Source organism: Procambarus clarkii, chromosome 37 (assembly GCF_040958095.1).
Source record: "Procambarus clarkii isolate CNS0578487 chromosome 37, FALCON_Pclarkii_2.0, whole genome shotgun sequence".
NCBI lineage: Eukaryota > Metazoa > Arthropoda > Malacostraca > Decapoda > Cambaridae > Procambarus > Procambarus clarkii.
This window is the reverse complement of record NC_091186.1, coordinates 41,584,873-41,608,414: the sequence shown is the minus strand read 5'-3', so window position 1 is coordinate 41,608,414 and position 23,542 is coordinate 41,584,873. Positions and strand designations below refer to the sequence as shown.

The following is a 23,542-nucleotide window of genomic DNA, read 5'->3' as shown; positions in this document are numbered from 1 at the left end:
CCAAAGGAGAATTGGGCCATCATGATACAGTTCGTCTTGACTGGGAAGGCCCAAATTGCCTACTCCACGTTGTCCCTTGATGACTCCAGTGATTACGACAAGGTGAAGAAGGTAGTGCTCATGGCTTATCAGTTGGTGCCTGAAGCTTATAGGCAAAAGTTCAGGAAGCTGAAGAAGACCCCGGAGCACACGTTCACCGAGTTTGTGAACATCAAGGAACGGCTTTTTCAGAAGTGGTGTGCATCTCGAAAGGCGAAGACGAAAGAAGAACTCGAGCAGCTCGTTTTGTTGGAGGACTTTAAGGAATGTCTGTCTGGAGATCTCAAGACATACCTAGAAGAACAGCAGGTAGAGACCTTGAGTGCAGCTGCCACTATGGCTGAGGAGTACATCCTAACTCATTAGTCCTCTGCCAGGTATGTCCCAAAGAGTCACCCATGTCTGTTTGGCAAATTTCGTCCAGAAGAAGAGAGACCTGTCCCACAGAATGCTTTGAAGATGCCCCCAGGTAGTCCCTGAAGGACTAGTCCTAGCAGTCCAAAACACCGTAGTCCAAGGAGGAACGTAGTGTGTTGGACTTGTGGGCAGAGAGGGCACATTGCTGCTATGTGCCGAGGCAAAAGAAGTAACGGCCCACATAGGGAAGTAATGCTGATGGGTTGTGTGACACCAACAGTGGGAACCCAGTCTCTGATGAAGAGTAGAGAAGAACCAAGATTATTTGCCCCTCACACTTCAGGCAGGTATGTTGTGAGTGATCATACTGGTAGATCAGTTGTAGTGCTCATAGATAGTGGTGCAGCCAAGTCCCTGATCGTGAGAGATTCGTTGCCCAAGGGAATGAGTGTTGACAGGAGACAAAAGGTTGTCCTAGTTGGGTTTCCTTTGACGCAGTACGTTGCCCCCTTAGTGCAAGTACACCTAGAATCGCCCTACTTCAGTGGCACATGTGCGTTGGCAGTAGTCGATACCCTGCCTATAGCTGGGATAGACGTAGTACTAGCCAATGACTTGGTGACAGGTTGGAGCTACGATCATCTCAAGATTGTGGAGGAGCCAGCTGGAGAAGCAATAAGGTCTGAGGTGACAGAAGGAAACATTAATACCCAGGTACAGGCAGACTCGAAACTATATAACTTGTTTAATTCTCTCGCTACCCAACAGATCGAGAGCATTCCAACAGATTCTGCCGACTCTTCTCCCGACGAGAAACATGGGGCTACAGGGACGGAGCAACTGAGTTGGTGGAAGAACACAAAGAAGAACTGACCACCGAAGAACTCCAAGCCCTTCAAAAGGAACAGGAAGACGACCAAGCTGAGGATGTTTCTCCAGTCGAGGAGGATGAGGCAGTAGCGAATGTCCCTTCTGCAGACATTAAGAAGGTGTGTCAGATGTGGGAAGAGATGCAAACTTTTATTGAAAAGACTCACCCAGAGAAAGCTGTAGTAGGCCATTGCATTAATCTTTTCAATGACAATGTGATGCCTCACTACAGAGACATCTTGCGCAGAAGGGAAAAACAAGCTTCCATGGACAGATATGTTGTGAGAACATCGAGCAGTGAGCTACGACCAGGACCTAGTGGAATGCAGGCAAAACGTGCCAGAGAATGCACCCCTGAGAGGTCCTCACTGCCTAATGTTATAATGGAAGGGGACTCCTCTTCTAAACAGTAACTCCTCTCCTCCTCTCCCCTCCTCATCATTGTCCATATGCCTACAGCATTTATCACCAATGGTAAGTAATAACTTGAACATAGTTTTGTAGTGTAGATTTAGTTGAATTAAACATAAAATTTTGTTCGAAGTGAGGTTTTTGGGTAGTCTGGAACGGATTAATTCATTTCCCATTATTTCTTATGGGGAAATTAGCTTCGGGTTACGAGCTGTCTCCAGGAACGGATTAAACTCTTAAACCGAGGTACCACTGTATAGGAAAATTCACTTTCGCAAACAGAGTGATAGACGGTTCGAACAAGTTAAGTGAGAAGGTGGTGGAGGCCAAAACTGCCAGTAGTTTCAAAGCATTATATGACAAAGAATGCTGGGTAGATGGGACACCACGAGTGTAGCTCTCATCCTGTAACTACACTTAGGTAATTACACTAGGTAATTAAACACACACACACACACACACACACACACACACACACACACACACACACACACACACACACACACACACACACACACACACACACACACACACACAATTCATTCAAAATTGTGACAAATTCAATTCATTCATTCAAAAGGTGACACCCCTAGGGTCAACACTTGCAGCAGAGGAGCTCCAGCATATTTCAACAATCCTAAGTATTGTAGTACAGGTTGATGGTAGTGAGTGGTGTCCCAGAGAACATAAAGGTATAGTGCTCTTGAAAAATAGGTGAGATAACAGGAAAGTGCCAAGGGAAGTGAAAAATCGGATGAGAAAAAGTTGCCCTAGTGTTTACAGTGCAGAGAAGAACATTCAAGATGGCCACTGGCAAGGGGAAAAACAAAACAGAGCTTGATTTTGAGGGATTCAATGAAGAAAGCACTGATATTAGTAGTCTACATAACAAGTTGGTAAATTTAGATACTATAGTGAACTCTCATGTAGAAATAATTAGTAAATTGAGAGAAAGTAATGACCATTTGAATAGCAAAGTTTTATGTCTTGAGGGTTTAGTGAAAGACTTGCGCAAGGATAAGAATCAATTGGAAACAAATTGCAAAGCCATGGAAGAAGAAAATAAACTCTTAAAAATAGCTTTGGAAGAAGTTAAAGTAAATTTAAACATAAATGACTACAATAGGTTAGGCAAGGAAATTCAACAGGAGAAACAGCTTTTGTCAGCACAGATGGAGGAAGTTACACAGGGAATAGAACAGTGCAAGAAAGATATGCAACTCACTTATGCACAAGTGGCCAAGGAGAAGGAAAAAATAGAAGAAGCAGTAAAGGAAGTCAAACACTGCAGCAACCAAGATAAAACAAACATTAGGCTAGAAGTGAGGAAAGAATTGGCATCTAACCCGAAGTTGGTGCAAAACACAGTTGATCGGAGTAAGTCCCTGATCATTTTTGGCTGCAAAGAAAAGGCGATAACATCTAGGTCAGAAAGAGCTGTAGAAGAAGCTAAAGTAGTAGATAAAATTGTTGGCCTCGTGGAAGGTCTTACAAACAGAGAGAATGTGTGCGACTACAGGAGAATAGGCTGGTACGTAAAAGGGAAAGATCGATCTTTGAGGATCACCCTAAACGGTGCCAAACAGATGGAAGAAGTACTAAGGAATGCTAGAAAATTGCAAAGGGATGAGGATGGGAAAGGGTGGTCGTTAAGACGAGATCTTTCAAAAGAAGATAGAGAGAAGCTGAAACTGAACCTCGCCGAGGCAAAACATTTAAATGAGAGCAGGAATGAAGAAGAAATAAATTCTTTTTTCTACAAAGTGATAGGGGTAGGCAAACCAGTAAAGTGGTACATAAAGGCAAACCAACAAAATCAATAGAGAGAGGGGGAGTGAAGAATAAGGAGAGGGGGAACAAGTTCCTGAAGATTGCAGACACCAACATAGATGGAGTGAGATCGAAGATACTGGAGTTAAGTGATGTAATACAGCTGCAGACACCAGACATTGTTGCACTCACGGAGACAAAACTTGAAGATGTAATTTTAAATGAGGTCATATTCCCAAGGGGCTACTCAATTTGGAGACGGGACAGAAAAATTAGGAAAGGCGGTGGCGTTGCTGTGCTGGTAAAAGAACACCTAAAGGTGAAGGAAATAATGACTGCCAATCCACAAGAAGTTGACATAATAGCACTAGAGATCTGCTATGAGGATGATAAACTAATGATGATAAATGCATATAGTCCACCGCCAAGCAGCACATGGTCAAAGGAGGAGCTAGATAGTAAACGTGAAGGTCTTATAACAATAATGAGAGAGATTATAGCGAGAGCGGATAACGATAGATCACGACTGTTGATAGTCGGTGACTTCAACTTGAAATCCATAGACTGGGAAGCATATGAAGCTAAAACAGAAGATTTTTGGACCTGTAAATTTGTAGACCTCATCCTGGAAACATTCTTGTATCAACATGTTAAACAAGCTACGAGGATGAGGGAAGGGGACGTTCCCTCCATGCTAGATTTGATATTTACCAGGAAGGAGGAAGAGATATTTGACATTCAGTACCTTCCTCCCTTGGGTAAAAGTGACCATGTCTTTTTGGGAATAAAGTATGCAATGCATTATAAGCTGGAAGAAAATAAGGAGGTTGAAGCAGTTGAAAAACCAGACTTCAGGAGAGGACATTATGGTGACCTTAGAAATTTTTTTAGTGAGTATAATTGGACAGACTTGATGCTAGGCAAGGAAGTGAATGAGATGTATGGCAAGTTTTGTGAAATATATGATAAAGGCACAAAAAAATTTATACCAAAACAGAGATGCAGAACTAGGAAACAGGATTGGTTCAATAGAAATTGCGAGAGGGCTAGAGACCGAAAGACACAAAAATGGAATCAATACAGGAAGAGGCCGAACCCCCAAATATACCAGCGATACAAAGATGCGAGAAACAACTACACAGCAGTGAGGAGAGAGGCAGAAAGAAATTTTGAAAAAGGGATTGCGGACAAATGTAAAACAGAACCAGGTCTATTCTATAAATTCATAAACAACAAATTGCAGGTAAAGGATAATATTCAGAGGTTGAAAATGGGAAATAGATTCACGGAAGATGAAAAGGAAATGTGTGAAACACTAAACGAAAAGTTCCAAAGTGTGTTTGTACAAAATGAAATCTTTAGGGAACCAGATACAATAAGAATTCCAGAGAACAACATAGAACACATAGAGGTGTCTAGAGACGAAGTGGAAAAAATGCTCAAGGAGCTCGGTAAGAACAAAGCAGCTGGCCCAGATGGCGTTTCACCATGGGTTCTGAGAGAATGTGCATCTGAGCTCAGCATTCCACTTCACCTGATCTTTCAGGCATCCCTGTGTACAGGAATCGTAGCAGACGGGTGGAAACAGGCTAACATAGTTCCAATCTACAAAAGTGGCAGCAGGGAAGACCCCCTCAATTATAGACCTGTATCATTGACAAGTGTAATAGTGAAAGTATTGGAAAAACTAATCAAAACTAAATGGGTAGAACACCTAGAGAGAAATGATATAATATCAGACAGACAGTATGGTTTTTGATCTGGAAGATCCTGTGTATCGAATTTACTCAGTTTCTATGATCGAGCCACAGAGATATTACAGGAAAGAGATGGTTGGGTTGACTGCATCTATCTGGACCTAAAAAAGGCTTTCGACAGAGTTCCACATAAGAGGTTGTTCTGGACACTGGAAAATATTGGAGGGGTGACAGGTAAGCTTCTATCATGGATGAAAAATTTTCTGACTGATAGAAAAATGAGGGCAGTAATCAGACAATGTATCGGAATGGAGAAATGTCACAAGTGGAGTACCACAGGGTTCAGTTCTTGCACCAGTGATGTTTATTGTGTACATAAATGATCTACCAGTTGGTATACAGAATTATATGAACATGTTTGCTGATGATGCTAAGATAATAGGAAGGATAAGAAATTTAGATGACTGTCATGCCCTTCAAGAAGACCTGGACAAAATAAGTATATGGAGCACCACTTGGCAAATGGAATTTAATGTTAATAAATGTCATGTTATGGAATGTGGAATAGGAGAACATAGACCCCACACAACCTATATATTATGTGAGAAATCTTTAAAGAATTCTGATAAAGAAAGAGATCTAGGAGTGGTTCTAGATAGAAAACTATCACCTGAGGACCACATAAAGAATATTGTGCAAGGAGCCTATGCTATGCTTTCTAACTTCAGAATTGCATTTAAATACATGGATGGCGACATACTAAAGAAATTGTTCATGACTTTTGTTAGGCCAAAGCTAGAATATGCAGCTGTTGTGTGGTGCCCATATCTTAAGAAGCACATCAACAAACTGGAAAAGGTGCAAAGACATGCTACTAAGTGGCTCCCAGAACTGAAGGGCAAGAGCTACGAGGAGAGGTTAGAAGCATTAAATATGCCAAAACTAGAAGACAGAAGAAAAAGAGGTGATATGATCACTACATACAAAATAGTAACAGGAATTGATAAAATCGACAGGGAAGACTTCCTGAGACCTGGAATTTCAAGAACAAGAGGTCATAGATTTAAACTAGCTAAACACAGATGCCGAAGTAATATAAGAAAATTCACCTTCGCAAATAGAGTGGTAGACGGTTGGAACAAGTTAAGTGAGAAGGTGGTGGAGGCCAAGACCGTCAGTAGTTTCAAAGCGTTATATGACAAAGAGTGCTGGGAAGACGGGACACCACGAGCGTAGCTCTCATCCTGTAACTACACTTAGGTAATTACACTTAGGTAATTACAATGAGGACAATGGAGCTCTTTGGAGTGAGCTTTGCACTCTAAAAGGGAGTATGCTTCAACAAGGTAAGATTATTACTGCATTAACAGACAAGGTAACAAATCAGGAGGAGCAAATCAAGGAACTAGTGAAGGAAAATGAGGCATGGAAAGTGAAGTGTGGTGACTTTGAAGAAATAAACAAGAAGTTAGACTCATATGGTGAACAACTCCAAGCAAGCCTAAGGGCTAACATAGAGTTAGGTAAGGATCTCCAACTGGAAACTTCACTGACAACTCACATAGAGGAGGTGAATAAAGAACTAGAAAAGTATAAAGAAGAAATAAAAGCGACATATGCTCAAGTTGTAAAAGAGAAAGAGACTATCAAAGAAGTGTGTTCGGAAGTCAAAACCAGAAATGACCAGCAAGAAGCAGAAATTAGGCAAGCAATTAGGAAAGAACTGGTTACAAACAGTAAACTGGTACAAAACACTGCAGATAGAACTAAGTCCATAATCATTTTTGGATGTTTAGAGAAGGAAATTTTATCTAGGGTGGACCGAGCGGCAGAAGAGATGAAAATCATAGAGAAAATAGTAGGTTTAGGAGAAGGCTCAAAGGAAAATGTCAGTGATTTTAGAAGAATAGGAAAATATGAGAAAGAAAAGAACCGCCCCTTAAGGGTGACCTTTAATGGAGTGAAAAACATGATGGAAGTGCTAAGAAATGCCAGGAAACTGCAGAGTGATGAGGTTGGCAAATTTTGGTCAATAAGACAAGACCTATCCAAGGAAGACAGAGAAAAGCTGAAAATGAACTTAATTGAGGCAAAACGTCTAAATGGGGATAGAAATGAAGAAGACAGAAATTCTTTTTTTTACAAAGTGACAGGGACTGGAAAGCTTGTGAAATGGTACATAAAAACAAAGCAACAAGATCAGTAGTGGAAGGGGGAGTAAAGAGCAAAGGAAAAGGGAACATGTTTCTGAAAATTGTATATACCAACATAGATGGAGTGAGGTCAAAAACTTTGGAGTTGCAAGATATAATCCAGCTTAGGGTCCCAGATATTGTTGCATTATCAGAAACGAAACTTGAAGGAAATATAATAAATGAAGTCATATTCCCAAGAGGCTACTCAGTTTGGAGACGTGACAGGAAAACTAGGAAGGGAGGAGGAGTGGCTGTACTGGTGAAAAAACACCTGAAGGTAAAAGAGTTAATATTTGAAAACCCTCGAGATATTGACATAATGGCATTGCAGGTCTGGAATCAGGATGATAAGCTGATAATTGTAAATGCCTACAGCCCACCAGCAAGCAACACGTGGACAAAGGAAGAACTGGATGACAAACGAGAGGGCCTCATAATGGTCATGAGAGATATTATTGTACAAGCAGATAAAGATAAATCACGACTGTTGATACTGGGGGACTTCAACTTTAGAGCAATAGACTGGGAGGCCTATGAAGCAAGAACGGAGGACTTTTGGACATGCAGATTTGTGAACCTCATTCTGGAGACATTCTTGTATCAACACATAAAGCAAGCCACAAGAATGAGGGAAGGAGATATACCGTCAGTACTGGATCTAGTATTCACCAGGAAAGAAGAAGAGATTTTTGACATCCAGTACCTTCCTTCTTTGGGAAAGAGTGATCACGTACTGTTAGACATTAAATATGCTTTAAGACATCATCTAGAAGAAAATGGGGACATTGAAACAGTTGATAAACTCGATTTAAAGAGAGGCAACTATGGGGAACTTCGAAATTTTTTTAATGAGTGAAATTGGACAGAATTGTTGCTAGGCAGGGAAGTAAATGAAATGTATGCCAAATTTTTAAAACTATACAAGGAAGGCACACAAACATTCATACCAAAACAGAGATGCAGGACCAGAAAACAGGATTGGTTCGACAGAAATTGTGAGAGGGCAAGAGACCAAAACACACAAAAATGGAATCAGTATAGGAAGAGGCCAAACCCCCAAACATACCAGCGATACAAAGATGCGAGAAACAATTATACAGCAGTAAGGAGAGAGGCAGAAAGAAATTTTGAAAAAGGGATAGCAGATAAATGTAAAACAGAACCGGGCCTATTCTACAAATTCATAAACAACAAATTGCAGGTAAAGGATAATATCCAGAGGTTGAAAATGGGAAACAGATTCACGGAAAATGAAAAGGAAATGTGTGAAACATTAAATGAAAAGTTCCAAAGTGTGTTTGTACAAAATGAAATCTTCAGAGAACCAGACACAATAAGAATTCCAGAGAACAACATAGAGCGGATAGAGGTGTCTAGAGTTGAAGTGGAAAATATGCTAAAGGAGCTCGGGAGGAACAAAGCAGCTGGCCCAGATGGCGTTTCACCATGGGTTCTGAGAGAATGTGCATCTGAGCTCAGCATTCCACTTCACCTGATCTTTCAGGCATCCCTGTGTACAGGAATCGTAGCAGACGTGTGGAAACAGGCTAACATAGTTCCAATCTACAAAAGTGGCAGCAGGGAAGACCCCCTCAATTATAGACCTGTATCATTGACAAGTGTAATAGTGAAAGTATTGGAAAAGCTAATCAAAACTAAATGGGTAGAACACCTGGAGAGAAATGATATAATATCAGACAGACAGTATGGTTTTCGATCAGGAAGATCCTGTGTATCGAATTTACTCAGTTTCTATGATCGGGCCACAGAGATATTACAGGAAAGAGATGGCTGGGTTGACTGCATCTATCTGGACCTAAAAAAGGCTTTCGACAGAGTTCCACATAAGAGGTTGTTCTGGAAACTGGAAAATATTGGAGGGGTGACAGGTAAGCTTCTATCATGGATGAAAAATTTTCTGACTGATAGAAAAATGAGGGCAGTAATCAGAGGCAATGTATCGGAATGGAGAAATGTCACAAGTGGAGTACCACAGGGTTCAGTTCTTGCACCAGTGATGTTTATTGTGTACATAAATGATCTACCAGTTGGTATACAGAATTATATGAACATGTTTGCTGATGATGCTAAGATAATAGGAAGGATAAGAAATTTAGATGATTGTCATGCCCTTCAAGAAGACCTGGACAAAATAAGTATATGGAGCACCACCTGGCAAATGAAATTTAATGTTAATAAATGTCATGTTATGGAATGTGGAATAGGAGAACATAGACCGCATACAACCTATATATTATGTGAGAAATCTTTAAAGAATTCTGATAAAGAAAGAGATCTAGGGGTGGTTCTAGATAGAAAACTATCACCTGAGGACCACATAAAGAATATTGTGCAAGGAGCCTATGCGATGCTTTCTAACTTCAGTATTGCATTTAAATACATGGATGGCGATATACTAAAGAAATTGTTCATGACTTTTGTTAGGCCAAAGCTAGAATATGCAGTTGTTGTGTGGTGCCCATATCATAAGAAGCACATCAACAAACTGGAAAAGGTGCAAAGACATGCTACGAAGTGGCTCCCAGAACTGAAGGGCAAGAGCTACGAGGAGAGGTTGGAAGCATTAAACATGCCAAAACTAGAAGACAGAAGAAAAAGAGGTGATATGATCACTACGTACAAAATAGTAACAGGAATTGATAAAATCGACAGGGAAGGATTCCTGAGACCTGGCACTTCAAGAACAAGAGGTCATAGATTTAAACTAGCTAAACACAGATGCCGAAGAAATATAAGAAAATTCACCTTCGCAAATAGAGTGGTAGACGGTTGGAACAAGTTAAGTGAGAAGGTGGTGGAGGCCAAGACCGTCAGTAGTTTCAAAGCGTTATATGACAAAGAGTGCTGGGAAGACGGGACACCACGAGCGTAGCTCTCATCCTGTAACTACACTTAGGTAATTACACTTAGGTAATTACACACACACACACACATTCAAAAGGTTACACCCCTAGGGTCAACACTTGCATCAGAGGAGCTCCAGCATATTTCAACAATCCTATGTATTGTAGTACAGGTTGATGATAGTGAGTGGTGTCCCAGAGATCATAAAGGTATAGTACTTTTGAAAAATAGGTGAGATAACAGGAATGTGCTAAGGGCAGTGAAAAATCGGATGAGAAAAAGTTACCCTAGTGTTTCCAGTGCAGAGAAGAACATTTAAGATGGCCGCCGGCAAGAGGAAAAACAAAACAGAGCTTGATTTTGCTGGATTCAATGAAGAAAGCATTGATATTATCAGTCTACAAAACAAGTTGGTAAAATTAGATACTATAGTGAACTCTCAGGTAGAAATAATTAGTAAATTGAAAGAAAGTAATGACCATTTGAATAGCAAAGTTTTGTCTTGAGGGTTTAGTGAAAGACTTGCACAAGGATAAGAATCAATTGGAAACAAATTGCAAAGCCATGGAAGAAAAAAAAACTCTTAAAAATAGCTTTGGAAGAAATTAAAGTAAATTTAAACATAAATGACTACAATAGGTTAGGTAAGGAAATTCAACAGGAAAACAGCTTTTGTCAGCACAGATGGAGGAAGTTACACAGGGAATAGAACAGTGCAAGAAAGATATGCAACTCACCTATGCACAAGTGGCCAAGGAGAAGGAAAAAATTGAAGAAGCAGAAAAGGAAGCCAAACACTGCAGCAACCAAGATAAAACAAACATTAGGCTGGAAGTGAGAAAGGAATTGGCATCTAATCCGAAGTTGGTGCAAAACACAGTTGATCGCAGTAAGTCTCTGATAATTTTTGGTTGGAAAGAAAAGGAGATAACATCTAGGTCAGAAAGAGCTGTAGAAGAAACGAAAGTAGTAGATAAAATTGTTGGCCTCGTAGAAGATCTTACTACCATAGAGAATGTGTGCGACTACAGGAGAATAGGCAAATACTTAAAAGGGAAAGATCGACCTTTGAGGATCACCCTAAACGGTGCCAAACAAATGGAAGAAGTACTAAGGAATGCTAGAAAATTACAAAGTGATGAGGATGGGAAAGTGTGGTCATTAAGACGAGATCTTTCAAAAGAAGACAGAGAGAAGCTGAAACTGAACCTCGCCGAGGCAAAACGTATAAATGAGAGCAGGAATGAAGAAGAAATCAATTTTTTTTTCTACAAAGTGTTAGGGGTAGGTAGACCAGTAAAGTGGTACATAAAGGCAAACCAACAAAATCAATAGAGAGAGGGGGAGTGAAGAATAAGGAGAGGGGGAACAAGTTCCTGAAGATTGCATACACCAACGTAGATGGAGTGGGATCGAAGATACTGGAGTTAGGTGATGTAATACAGCTGCAGACACCAGACATTGTTGCACTCATGGAGACAAAACTTGAAGATGTTATTTTAAATGAGGTCATATTCCCAAGAGGCTACTCAATTTGGAGACGGGACAGAAAAATTAGGAAAGGCAGTGGCGTTGCTGTGCTGGTGAAAGAACACCAAAAGGTGAAGGATATAATGACTGCCAATCCACAACAAGTTGACATAATAGCACTAGAGATCTGCCATGAGGATGATAAACTAATGATCATAAATGCATATAGTCCACCGCCAAGCAGCACATGGTCAAAGGAGGAGCTAGATAGTAAACGAGAAGGTCTTATAACAATAATGAGAGAGATTATAGCGAGAGCAGATAATGATAGATCACGACTGTTGATAGTCGGTGACTTCAACTTGAAATCCATAGCCTAGGAAGCATATGAAGCTAAAACAGAAGATTTTTGGACCTGTAGATTTGTAGACCTCATCCTGGAAACATTCTTGTATCAACATGTTAAACAAGCTACAAGGACGAGGGAAGGGGACGTTCCCTCCATGCTAGATTTGATATTTACCAGGAAGGAGGAAGAGATATTCAACATTCAGTACCTTCCTCCCTTGGGTAAAAGTGATTATGTCTTTTTGGGAATAAAGTATGCAATGCGTTATAATCTGGAAGAAAATAAAGAGGTTGAAGCAGTTGAAAAACCTGACTTCAGGAGAGGACATTATGGCGACCTTAGAAATTTTTTTATTGAGTATAATTGGACAGACTTGCTGCTAGGGAAGGAAGGGAATGAGATGTATGTCAAGTTTTGTGAAATATATGATAAAGGCATAAAAAATTTATACCAAAACAGAGATACAGAACTAGGAAACAGGATTCGTTCAATAGAAATTGCAAGAGGGCCAGAAACCAAAAGACACAAAAAATGGAATCAATAGAGGAAGAGGCCAAACCCCCAAACATACCAGCGATACAAAGATGCGAGAAACAACAACACGGCAGTGAAGAGAGAGGCAGAAAGAAATTTTGAAAAAGGGATTGCAGACAAATGTAAAACAGAAACAGGTTTATTCTATAAATTCATAAACAACAAATTACAGGTAGAGTATAATACTCAGAGATTGAAAATGGGAAATAGATTCACGGAAAATGAAAAGGAAATGTGTGAAACATTAAACGAAAAGTTCAAAAGTGTGTTTGTACAAAATGAAATCTTCAGCGAACCAGACACAATAAGAATTCCAGAGAACAACATAGAGGTGTTTAGAGACGAAGTGGAAAAAATGCTCAAGGAGCTAAGTAAGAACAAAGCAGTTGGTCCAGATGGAGTTTCACCATGGGTTCTGAGAGAATGTGCACCTGAGCTCAGCATTCCACTTCAACTGATTTTTCAGGCATCCCTGTGCACTGGAGTTGTAGCTGATGTGTGGAAAAAAACTAACATAGTTCCAATCTACAAAAGTGGAAGCAGGGAAGACCCCCTTAATTATAGATCTGAATCATTGACAAGTGTAATAGTCAAAATATTGAAAAAAATAATTAAAACCAAATGGGTAGAACACCTGAAGGAAAACGATATAATATCAGACAGACAGTATGGTTTTCGAACTGGAAGATCCTGTGTACCGAACTTACTCAGTTTTTGTGATCGAGCCACAGAGATTTTACAGGAAAGAGATGGTTGGGTTGACAGCATCTATCTGGACCTAAAAAACCAGCGTTGAATGTAATGAAACGCCATTTTCTGGGTGAGTCCCGGAGGCTCCCCGGAGCTATCCATGGCTGATATGGATACCCTAAGTATTTTGCATCAGTCGATGTGGGTGGAGTTCTAGGCCTACCGGGGACCACGAGCCAGAACCTGGCCCCCTCAGAGAGGCTCGGGGAGCAATGGCCCGTAGAAATGCACATGTGATTTGGAGCATTCTATATCTGCCATCGACCGGGACAGGCACCCAGAAAGGTAAGCACCACAAAACAAACCCCTATTCTGGTTAACAACAAAAATTGATAAACGAGTGGACAGAACTCCCCCAGGAAAACGAACTGACAAGCATGACGTCACACGAGCCGCGCCGCATGTCTGCGCAGCTCCCCCCCCTCCCTGGGAGGGGTAAGGGGGGAGCCCCAGACCCACGCGCCGGCAATCCCCGCCCCAGTTCTGAGGCTGGATATCAAAACCACAAAAAAAAACCGCCGACCGGAGGGCGGGAGGGTGCCGGGGAGCCTCCAGGACTCACCCAGAAAATGGCGTTTCATTACATTCAACGCTGGTTTTCTGGGGGGAGCCCCTACGGCTCCCCGGAGACTAGGCCCCTCACCAAAGACTACCTAAGAAAACAAGGGGACATACCCGGGAGGCGGTTGGTGAATCACTCCACAACATGAAGTCGAGACAATAACCCAAGGTATATCATTCACCAGAAAAAAGGGAGAACGGCTGCAGACAAAGAAACCTATGACCACGACCATAGGAGCCAAAAACCACTGCGCCTGAGAAGAGCAAGAAGCTCTGCCACACAACCCCCAGAGGCGAATGCCAACACAAAAAGAAAACCGAGGCAAAGTAAACCTAACCCCAAGGAGCCACAACCACCAAGGAGAAGAAAAACAGGAGAGCACCCTGTCCAAAGACCAGGACGACACAGGCAGTGCATAAGCAGGCCGGAGGTGTAACAACGCACGATACAACCTGTGAAACGGCGCAGAAGGAATATCGATACCGAAAGCTAGCAGCAGAAACCAAGGTGCCAGACCCAGGAACGGCCCCAAGCGCCTCTACATCCTCCGCAAGCCAATCCTATCACAGCCCCAGGAGGGAAAAGAAAACGCTGGACCAAAACGAAAATGCCACAAGTGTACAAGTCCACCTCCACAAGTGCAGCTGACAGGGAAGGAACTCGCATAAGGAGCCGCCCCGCAACAACATCCCGCAGAAGGGCAGGAGCGAAAAGACTCATTAAGAGGAACAAAATTTGCTCGCCGGAAAACTAGTAGCACCGAGACAGTGTGAAGAGAAGAGAGATTCACAAAAGAACAAAAAGGCCAACACCCAGAAGCTGCCGGGAAGAGGACCCACAAGCCCAAGAAAGGACGGGAGGGAAGCTCAACCGAATGACGATAGACGCACCAGAAAACGAGAAGGAGCAAAACCGTCCCGAACCTTCGAGAACAAAAAGAAGCAAACACAAAGGATGAAGGCACCAAAACCCCGTCGCACCCGAGACCAAAAGTCATGCAGAAACCCCAAGAAGAGGGGAGCATGACGGAGAAGGCCCGTCCCGGAAAAAAGGGGCGAAGATCATAGAAAAGCACCCACCAACAGGACGGAAACAACGGGCACAATGGACAAGGAAACCGAGCCCAGGGAGGGGCCGACGCCCACAAAGCACGTGCGGAGAGGGGGAACGGAAAACCCCACACCACAAAACTGCAAGTCCCTCCCAGAGGGGTAGAAACACCCTGGCGGGGACCAACGGGGCCTGAGGCCCCTCACATGAGCTCCACCCCAGCCCCGGGAACCCACCCTGCAGGCCCCGGGGCCGAGCTGTCCTCTCAAAGCCCCAGCGTCAAGAAAAACCCCGGGGCAGCCGTGAAAAACACGAAGGAAGGGAGCCCACTAGGCTCTGGAACTTGAACCGAAACCGGAGGATAGGCGAGGGGCGAGACGAAGACCCCAAGCTCATCCCCAGCCAGCACAATGAGGCGAGGACAAGACAGAGAATCCAAGGAACATGGAAAAACCAGGCCCGGCACAGCAAGACCGGCAAGGAAGGAGAGCCCCAGAGGGAGCACGGAAGGGCCGAACATAACACCACAACCAACCCCGACACGCAGCTGCAGTACCAGCAAAATGTCACCACACTCCCTGAGGAAGCGACAGAGAAGATAGATAAATCGTACATGAGTGGCACACAAGGGGACACAGGTGGAAATCGAGCACCCAACTGAGCCACAGGGACGGTAGAAGAAACGCGTGCAGTGTAACAGGCAATCAAAGGAACACATTAGGCAGCCCAACATGGGCTGACCCCATACACAGCCCCAAGAGCAGAGATGAGAGTGCCCAAGAAGCACAGAATCCGCCCGACAGGCAAACGACAGGGGAGAGGCGGAAACAAAGAGCCAGAACCCAACCTGCAAGCACAAGGAGGCGAACACAAAACCTCTGACACAGGAAAACGTACTACCAAACAGGCACCCCCACCGTTGCACTGCGGAACAAGGTGGAGGCGGGGCCCCGAACTCAAGCAAGGTTAGACAAGCATAAGAGAGGGGCAGGAGGAGTACAGGCAGGAACCGCCTCGAAAGGGACAAGAGGCCACCTGCAGACACCCGTGAACCGAGGAAGGAATCAGGTGGAGAGAACAAGAGCTGCCCAGTATGGGCTAATAGCCCTGCAGTAGGCACCTCGGGTGATATGGTCCATGTTCTCAAGTACGTATGTACACCCATTCCCACTTCCAAAAACAAAAACAGTGTCAGGACAAAGGAGACACCAAAACTGCACCAACTCACCTGCAGAACATAGGCTCTGAAGGGCCATGACGCAAGCGTTCGAGTCCGTATCCGCCGGAGGCGGCCAGTGCGCCCATGCTGGAGAGGGGAGCAGCGAAGGAGGCTCCCCACCCCTAGAACGCAGGGAAAAACCTCATGATTTCCCCACAGCGGCTCCCCAGAACACCCCCCAAAGCAATGGGGCACGGATTGGATTAAGAAAAGAGCGAGAGGCGAAGCCCCCCGAGAGAAATGGAAGCAGAACACATGTGCACACCACCCGGAACCAAAACAAACTCCCACGGCGCATGCGCAGGACGTGAAAGAAAGTAGCCCAACAAGGCGAGAAGTAGCTCAACCAGGCGCGAAGTAGCCCAACCAGGCGCGAAGTAGCCCAACCGGGCGCGAAGTAGCCCAACAAGGCGAGAAGTAGCCCAACAAGGCGAGAAGTAGCCCAACAAGGCGAGAAGTAACCCAACAAGGCGAGAAGTAACCCAACAAGGCGAGAAGTAGCCCAACAAGGCGAGAAGTAGCCCAACAAGGTGAGAAGTAGCCCAACCGGCTACAAGGAGCCCAAACACGACAAAGGAGCCCAAACGGCGACAAAGGAGCCCAAACGGCGACAAAGGAGCCCAAACGGCTACAAAGGAGCCCAAACGGCTACAAAGGAGCCCAAATGGCTACAAAGGAGCCCAAACGGCTACAAAGGAGCCCAAACGGCTACAAAGGAGCCCAAACGGCTACAAGGAGCCCAAACGGCTACAAGGAGCCCAAACGGCTACAAGGAGCCCAAATGGCCACAAGGAGCCCAACCTGTCCAGAACAGAAGGAACTAGTATGGAGGCAAACTCCGGGACACGCAAGAGGAAGCCGCAAAGGCCAACCGCACCGCAGGCGAAGAGATGCGGTTAGCCGAAAACCTCCTGAAGACAGAACCGAAGAAACCACAGGGACATGGAACCGAACCCGGGGAGGAGCAGAGCCCAAGCCCAAATCGTACGCAGAGGGGGGAAAGAAAACCCCACTCCTCGCAACAGTAAGCCCCGCTCAGAAAGACGGAAATCCAGGTGGGGCGCAATGGAGCCCAAGGCCCACAAGACCGCTCCTCCCCAACCCGAGGAGCCTCTGCACCAGGCCCCGGGGCCGAGTCGACCTCCAAAGCCCCGGCCCCACAAGTAAAGGCCGGGGCAGCCGAGAGAGCTGAAAGAGAGGGGGCCCACTGGTTAGACCCCGGAGCATCGGTCGGAGGAACAGACTCGAATGCCTCCGCAGCTACCCCGGATGGGGCAACCCCCGAAACTGCCCAAGTCTCAGAACCTCTAACCCCGCCCCGACCCCGAAGCCTGCAGATGCGTAGGGGCCGGAAGCAGGAGGGGGAAAAACAAGGGGGGCATGGAAGAACCAAGGCCGAAGCGACCAAAACCCCCAAGTCTGGGTCCCTACACAAGCGGGGCAGCATCGGGGCGTCCGGGGAAGCGACAAACCAGAGCGTGTTGCAACATCCTATCCTGCAACGCGCGAGCTGCCTGCACCCACGGGAATTCATCAGCAGACTGGGTGAATGGAGTCACGAACAAGCAACAAAGCTCGCAGGACTCGGGGTCGAATGTGTCACCGACCCAACAGGCAGCATGACGGAGGCAAAAACAAGGAGAGTCACCCTGAGACAAAGGGACAGAGCAACCCTCAACTCGAACAAAGCGAGAGGGGACGCAAGGGTCTCCACTACCGGACCCGAGAGCCCCCGGGGGGTTTCCCCAGGGCCCCTAGACTGGGTCTGCTAAGGGTCTCCCCAGGCAGGGCACTGCTAACCAGCACCCCAAACTACCAAGAAAACTGCTAAAGCTGAACCCACGGGACGTGTCCACTTGCGAGGGCAAAGCAGAGGGTGCCACCACACAAACGAACCTAATATAAGGGGAGGGGGAACACAAGGCAGACTTCCCTACCAGGCAAAAACAAATATAAAAGAAAAACCACACAAGTGGACAACGTACCCAGAGGGAACAGAGCCGGCCGCTGTCATAGGTGAAAACTAGCTACGCAGTACCCTGCGCCCCACCAGTGCTATAACTACCACTTACCCCAAGGTAAACAAGGGAGTAAAACCCCCAAACCCTTGGGGCGGCCAAACGCCAAGCAGCGAAAAGCCAACAGAGGTAGACCCAAGGTGACTTGTGGAAGGCAACCGCAAGCCCCAAGGGCGGTACTTACAGGGCACTCAAGGAAGGTGACCCTAAGCACATGCAGCCCGAGTACCTGAGAATACTACTCCCAGCTCACACGACCACCGTAAGAGCAGCACTGCATACAAGTCACAGCACTGAGACAAGACTGGAACTGAAGCCACACGACCGTGCATTATCCCATCAGCCGAGGAACTGGGGCGGGGATCGCCGGCGCGTGGGTCTGGGGCTCCCCGTTCCCCCTCCCGGGGAGGGGGGAGCTGCACAGACATGCGGCGCGGCTCGTGTGACATCATGCTTGTTAGTTCGTTTTCCTGGGGGAGTTCTGTCCACTCGTTTGTCGATTTTTGTTGTTAACCACAATAGGGGTTTGTTTTGTGGCGCTTACCTTTCTGGGTGCCTGTCCCAGTCGATGGCAGATATAGAATGCTCCAAATCACATGTGCATTTCTATGGGCCATTGCTCCCCGTGCCTCTCTGAGGGGGCCAGGTTCTGGCTCGTGGTCCCCGGTAGGCCCTAGAACTCCATCCACATCGACTGATGTAAAATAGTTAGGGTATCCATATCAGCCATGGATAGCTCCGGGGAGCCGTAGAGGCTCCCCCCAGAAAAGGCTTTCGACAGAGTTCCCCATAAGAGGTTGTTCTGGAAACTGGAACATATTGCAGGGGTGACAGGTAAGCTACTAATATGGATGAAAAATTTCCAAACTCACAGAAAAATGAGGGCCGTAATCAGAGGCAAGGTATCGGATTGGAGGAATGTCACAAGTGGAGTGCCACAGGGTTCAGTTCTTGCACCGGTAATGTTCATTGTCTATATAAACGATCTACCAGTGGGAATACAGAATTACATGAACATGTTTGCTGATGATGCTAAGATAATAGGGAAGATAAGAAACCTAGATGATTATCATGGCCTTCAAGAAGACCTGGACAAAATAAGTATATGGAGCAATACTTGGCAAATGGAATTTAATGTGAATAAATGTCGTGTTATGGAATGTGGAATTGGAGAACATAGACCCCACACAACCTATAAATTATGTGAGAAATCTCTAAAGAATTCTGACAAAGAAAGGGATGTAGGGGTGGTTCTAGATAGAAAACTGTCACCTGAGGACCACATTAAGAACATTGTGCGAAGAGCCTATACTACACTTTCTAACCTCTGAATTGCTTTTAAATACATGGATGGCGAAATGCTAAAGAAATTGTTCACGACTTTTATTAGACCAAAGCTGGAATATGCAGCGGTTGTATGGTGCCCATATCTTAAGAAGCACATCAACAAACTGGAAAAGGTCGAACGACATGCCACTAAGTGGCTCCCAGAACTGAAGGACAAGAACTACGAGGAGAGGTTAGAGGCATTAAATATGCAAAAACTAGAAGATAGAAGAAAAAGAGGCGATATGATCACTACGTTCAAAATAGTAACAGGAATCGATAAAATTGATAGGGAAGAATTCCTGAGACCCAAAACTTCAAGAACAAGAGGTCATAGATTTAAACTAACGAAACAAAGCTGCCGGAGATATATAAGAAAATTCACTTTTGTAAACAGAGTGGTAGACGGTTGGAACACGTTAAGTGAGAAGGTGGTGGAGGCCAAAACCGTCAGTAATTTTAAAGCATTATATGACAAAGACTGCTGGGAAGACGGGACACCACGAGCGTAGCTCTCATCCTGTAACTACACTTAGGTAATTACACTTAGGTAATTACACAACTGTGTTTTCTTGGGCTCAGACAGACACAAGGAACATCCCAAACATCTGTGTTTTCTAGGGTCCAGGCAGACACAATGAACATCCCACAAAGCTGTGTTTTCTAGGGCCCAGACAGACACAAGGAACATCCTAAACAGCTGTGTTTTCTAGGGCTCAGGCAGACACAAAGAACATCCCAAACAGCTGTGTTTTCTAGGGCTCAGGCAGACACAAGGAACATCCCAAACAGCTGTGTTTTTTAGGGGCCCAGGCAGACATAAGGAACATCCCACACAGTTGTGTTTTCTATGGCCCAGGCAGACATAAGGAATGTCCCACACAGCTGTTTTTTCTAGGGCCAAGGCAGGCACAAGGAACATTCCCTCCCTCCCCCGTTTCTTTCACCCTGATGCACCTGTTACCTAGCAGTAAATAGGTACCTGGGAGTTAGACAGCTGTTACAGGCTGCAACATGGGTGTCTGTGTGTATGAAAACAAAAATTAGTTAGTAGTTAGTAAAAGTTGATTGATTGAGTTGAGAGGTCCAAAAGAGCAGAGCTCAACCCCTGCAAGCACAACTAGGTGAATACAGCTGTGTTTTCTAGGACCCAGGTGGACATAAGGAACATCCCACACAGCTGTGTTTTCTAGGGCCCATGCAGGCACAAGAAACATTCCCCCCCCCCCCTCCAGCTGTGTTATGTCTTTATGGCTGGTTGCTTATGTCAGGATTACAGTAATGTCATAATTAATAAAGTGGCCAAAAGATAAATTGTATTACCGAAAAGAATCTTTGTATTTTATGATGGTACAGGAAGTTAAACTTTGGAACCATACAACATAACATACACATGAACTTACACTCACTTGTGTCAGAGAAACTCCTTCAGTCATTTTCTGAACCTTCTCAATAATGGTGGAGGCTGAGTCTTCGAGATGGACGGTGACACCTGCCTCTGTGGTCACCATCTCCAGGGCTTCCGTGATGGTCTCCTGCACCTGTCATTACCAACACAAACATTAATGGTAGAGGCTGAGTCTCCCAGGTGGACGGTGACACCTGTCTCTGTGATAACCATCTCCAGGGCCACCCTGATGGTTTCCTGTAGTTAAGTAACTGGACTATATGAAGCCTTATGCCCTGAGTAAAGTAACTGGACTATAATGAAGCATCAGGCTCAGTTAAGTAATAGGACTATAATGAAGCATCAGGCTCTGGGTAAAGTAACTGGACTATAATGAAGCATCAGGCTCTGAATAAAGTAACAGGACTAAATGAAGCATCAGGCCTTGAGTAAAGTAACAGGACTATAATGAAGCATCAGGCTCTGAGTAAAGTAACTGGACTATAATGAAGCATCAAGCTCCGAGTAAAATAACTGCTTTAGATGACATGGTTGAAGAGAACTGATTGTTGACCACAGTGTAGAGAATCACCAAGATGACAGTTGACCGTGTTGAAGAGAACAGTGAGTGTTGATCACAGTGTAGAGATACACCAAGATGACAGTTGACAGTGTTGAAGAGAACAGTGAGTGTTAACCACAGTGTAGAGATACACCAAGATGACAGTTGACAGTGTTGAAGAGAACAGTGAGTGTTGACCACAGTGTAGAGATACACCAAGATGACAGTTGACTTTATTAACAAAATGTTTCAGTTGTTGGACCAAAACATTTTCTAGATATAAAGTTTAGTCTCATCTTGGTTTTTCTCTACACCAAAAGTATTTATATAAAGGCAATACTACTCTCAGTTGGGAGAGAACAATGTGACCTTCAGCAGCGTACCTTCACTGAGGTGTGGACAGTGTTGACATCTGGGAAGAGTTCCTGGCACTTCTGGAGCCAATCTTCTACCTCCACGTGGCACTGATCAGCCGTGTCTATAGTTGTGACGGCCTCCTGGGCTGTTTTCACTGTGTCGAGGCTCCCCAACATGGCCTCCAGCTGAGACTTCCCTTTCTCTCCTTGTGTTGTCATGTCCACCACACAAGTATCCTCCTGCTCCACGAGCTTCATGGCTGCCTTGTTCTTCTCTACCAGACCATAGAGTCTGTCCTGGAGTTGAAGGTGGTGAGTCTTCCAGTCCCCCAGCTGGTCCCGGTACTCAACCAGCTGGGACAGTACCTCTTCACAACTGGTAATGAGGCTGCTGATGCTGCTCTTCTGCTCTTCCACCAGAGACCGTAACTTCTTGCTGATGCCTCTTGTGAGAGCGTTATAAGGATTTGCTGCAACTGTGTCCCCTGACACCAACAGGGAACCTTTAAGTCTTCTAATAAAAGCCTCCATACCATAATTGATGGGATATTGAGCAGCAGCTGTGGCAATGTGCTGGGCACGACAGTTGGGGCAGGTCAGCTGACCATTCTTGATACCGCTGTCAACACACTGGGAGCAGAATGTGTGCCCACACGGAAGACAGCGAGGCCGTAGGTCTCCATCATAATTGTTAAAGCAGACTGAACACTCATCTGGCTTGTTCTCATCCTGAGGAAAAAAACAGCGTTGAATGTAATGAAATGCCATTTTCTGGGTGAGCCTCGGAGGTTCCCTGGAGCTATCGGACTGATAATAACTATATTAGTCTGGGGCATCAGTCAACGTAGTTCTACCTACAAGGGACCACGAGCCAGAACTTGGCTCCCTCAGAGAGGCACAGGGAGCAATGGCCTAAGGAAACCCCCATGTGTTTAGGAGTATCCAAGTGGTTAGCCACAGAGGGCCACCATGGAACTATCCAGGTGGATAAACACAGGGAGCCACCATGGAACTATCCAGGTGATTAGCAATAGGGAGCCACCATGGAACTATCCAGGTGGTTAGCCACAGGAAATCACCATGGAACTATCCAGGTGGTTAGCCACAGGGAGCCACCATGAACTATCCAGGTGGTTAGTCACAGGGAGTCACCATGGAACTATCCAGGTGGTTAGTCACAGGGAACCACCATGAACTATCCAGGTACTTAGTCACAGGGAGCCACCATGGAACTATCCAGGTGGTTAAACACAGGGAGCCACCATGGAACTATCCAGGTGGTTAGCCACAGGGCACCACCATGGAACTATCCAGGTGGTTAGTCACAGGGAGCCACCATGGAACTATCCTGGTGGTTAGTCACAGGGAGCCACCATGAACTATCCAGGTGGTTAGTCACAGGGAGTCACCATGGAACTATCCAGGTGGTTAGTCACAGGGAGCCACCATGAACTATCCAGGTGGTTAGTCACAGGGAGTCACCATGGAACTATCCAGGTGGTTAGCCACAGGGCACCACCATGGAACTATCCAGGTGGTTAGTCACAGGGAGCCACCATGGAACTATCCAGGTGGTTAGCCACAGGAAGTCACCATAGAACTATCCAGGTGGTTAGCCACAGGGAGCCACCATGAACTATCCAGGTGGTTAGTCACAGGGAGTCACCATGGAACTATCCAGGTGGTTAGTCACAGGGAGCCACCATGAACTATCCAGGTGGTTAGTCACAGGGAGTCACCATGGAACTATCCAGG

The 23,542-nt window shown here is 45.2% G+C and overlaps 1 protein-coding gene across 1 annotated transcript in view; it reads right to left on the bottom strand.

The window, feature by feature from the left end:
• Window positions 1–23,542, bottom strand: part of LOC123753225 (uncharacterized) — a 94,556-nt gene that overhangs the window by 44,263 nt on the left and 26,751 nt on the right. The window contains exons 2-3 of the mRNA XM_069336971.1: window positions 21,815–22,516; window positions 20,892–21,023 (exon numbers count right to left, since the gene is read on the bottom strand). Coding sequence (XP_069193072.1) covers window positions 20,892–21,023; window positions 21,815–22,516 — 834 coding nt within the window. The remainder of the gene's footprint in view (window positions 1–20,891; window positions 21,024–21,814; window positions 22,517–23,542) is intronic.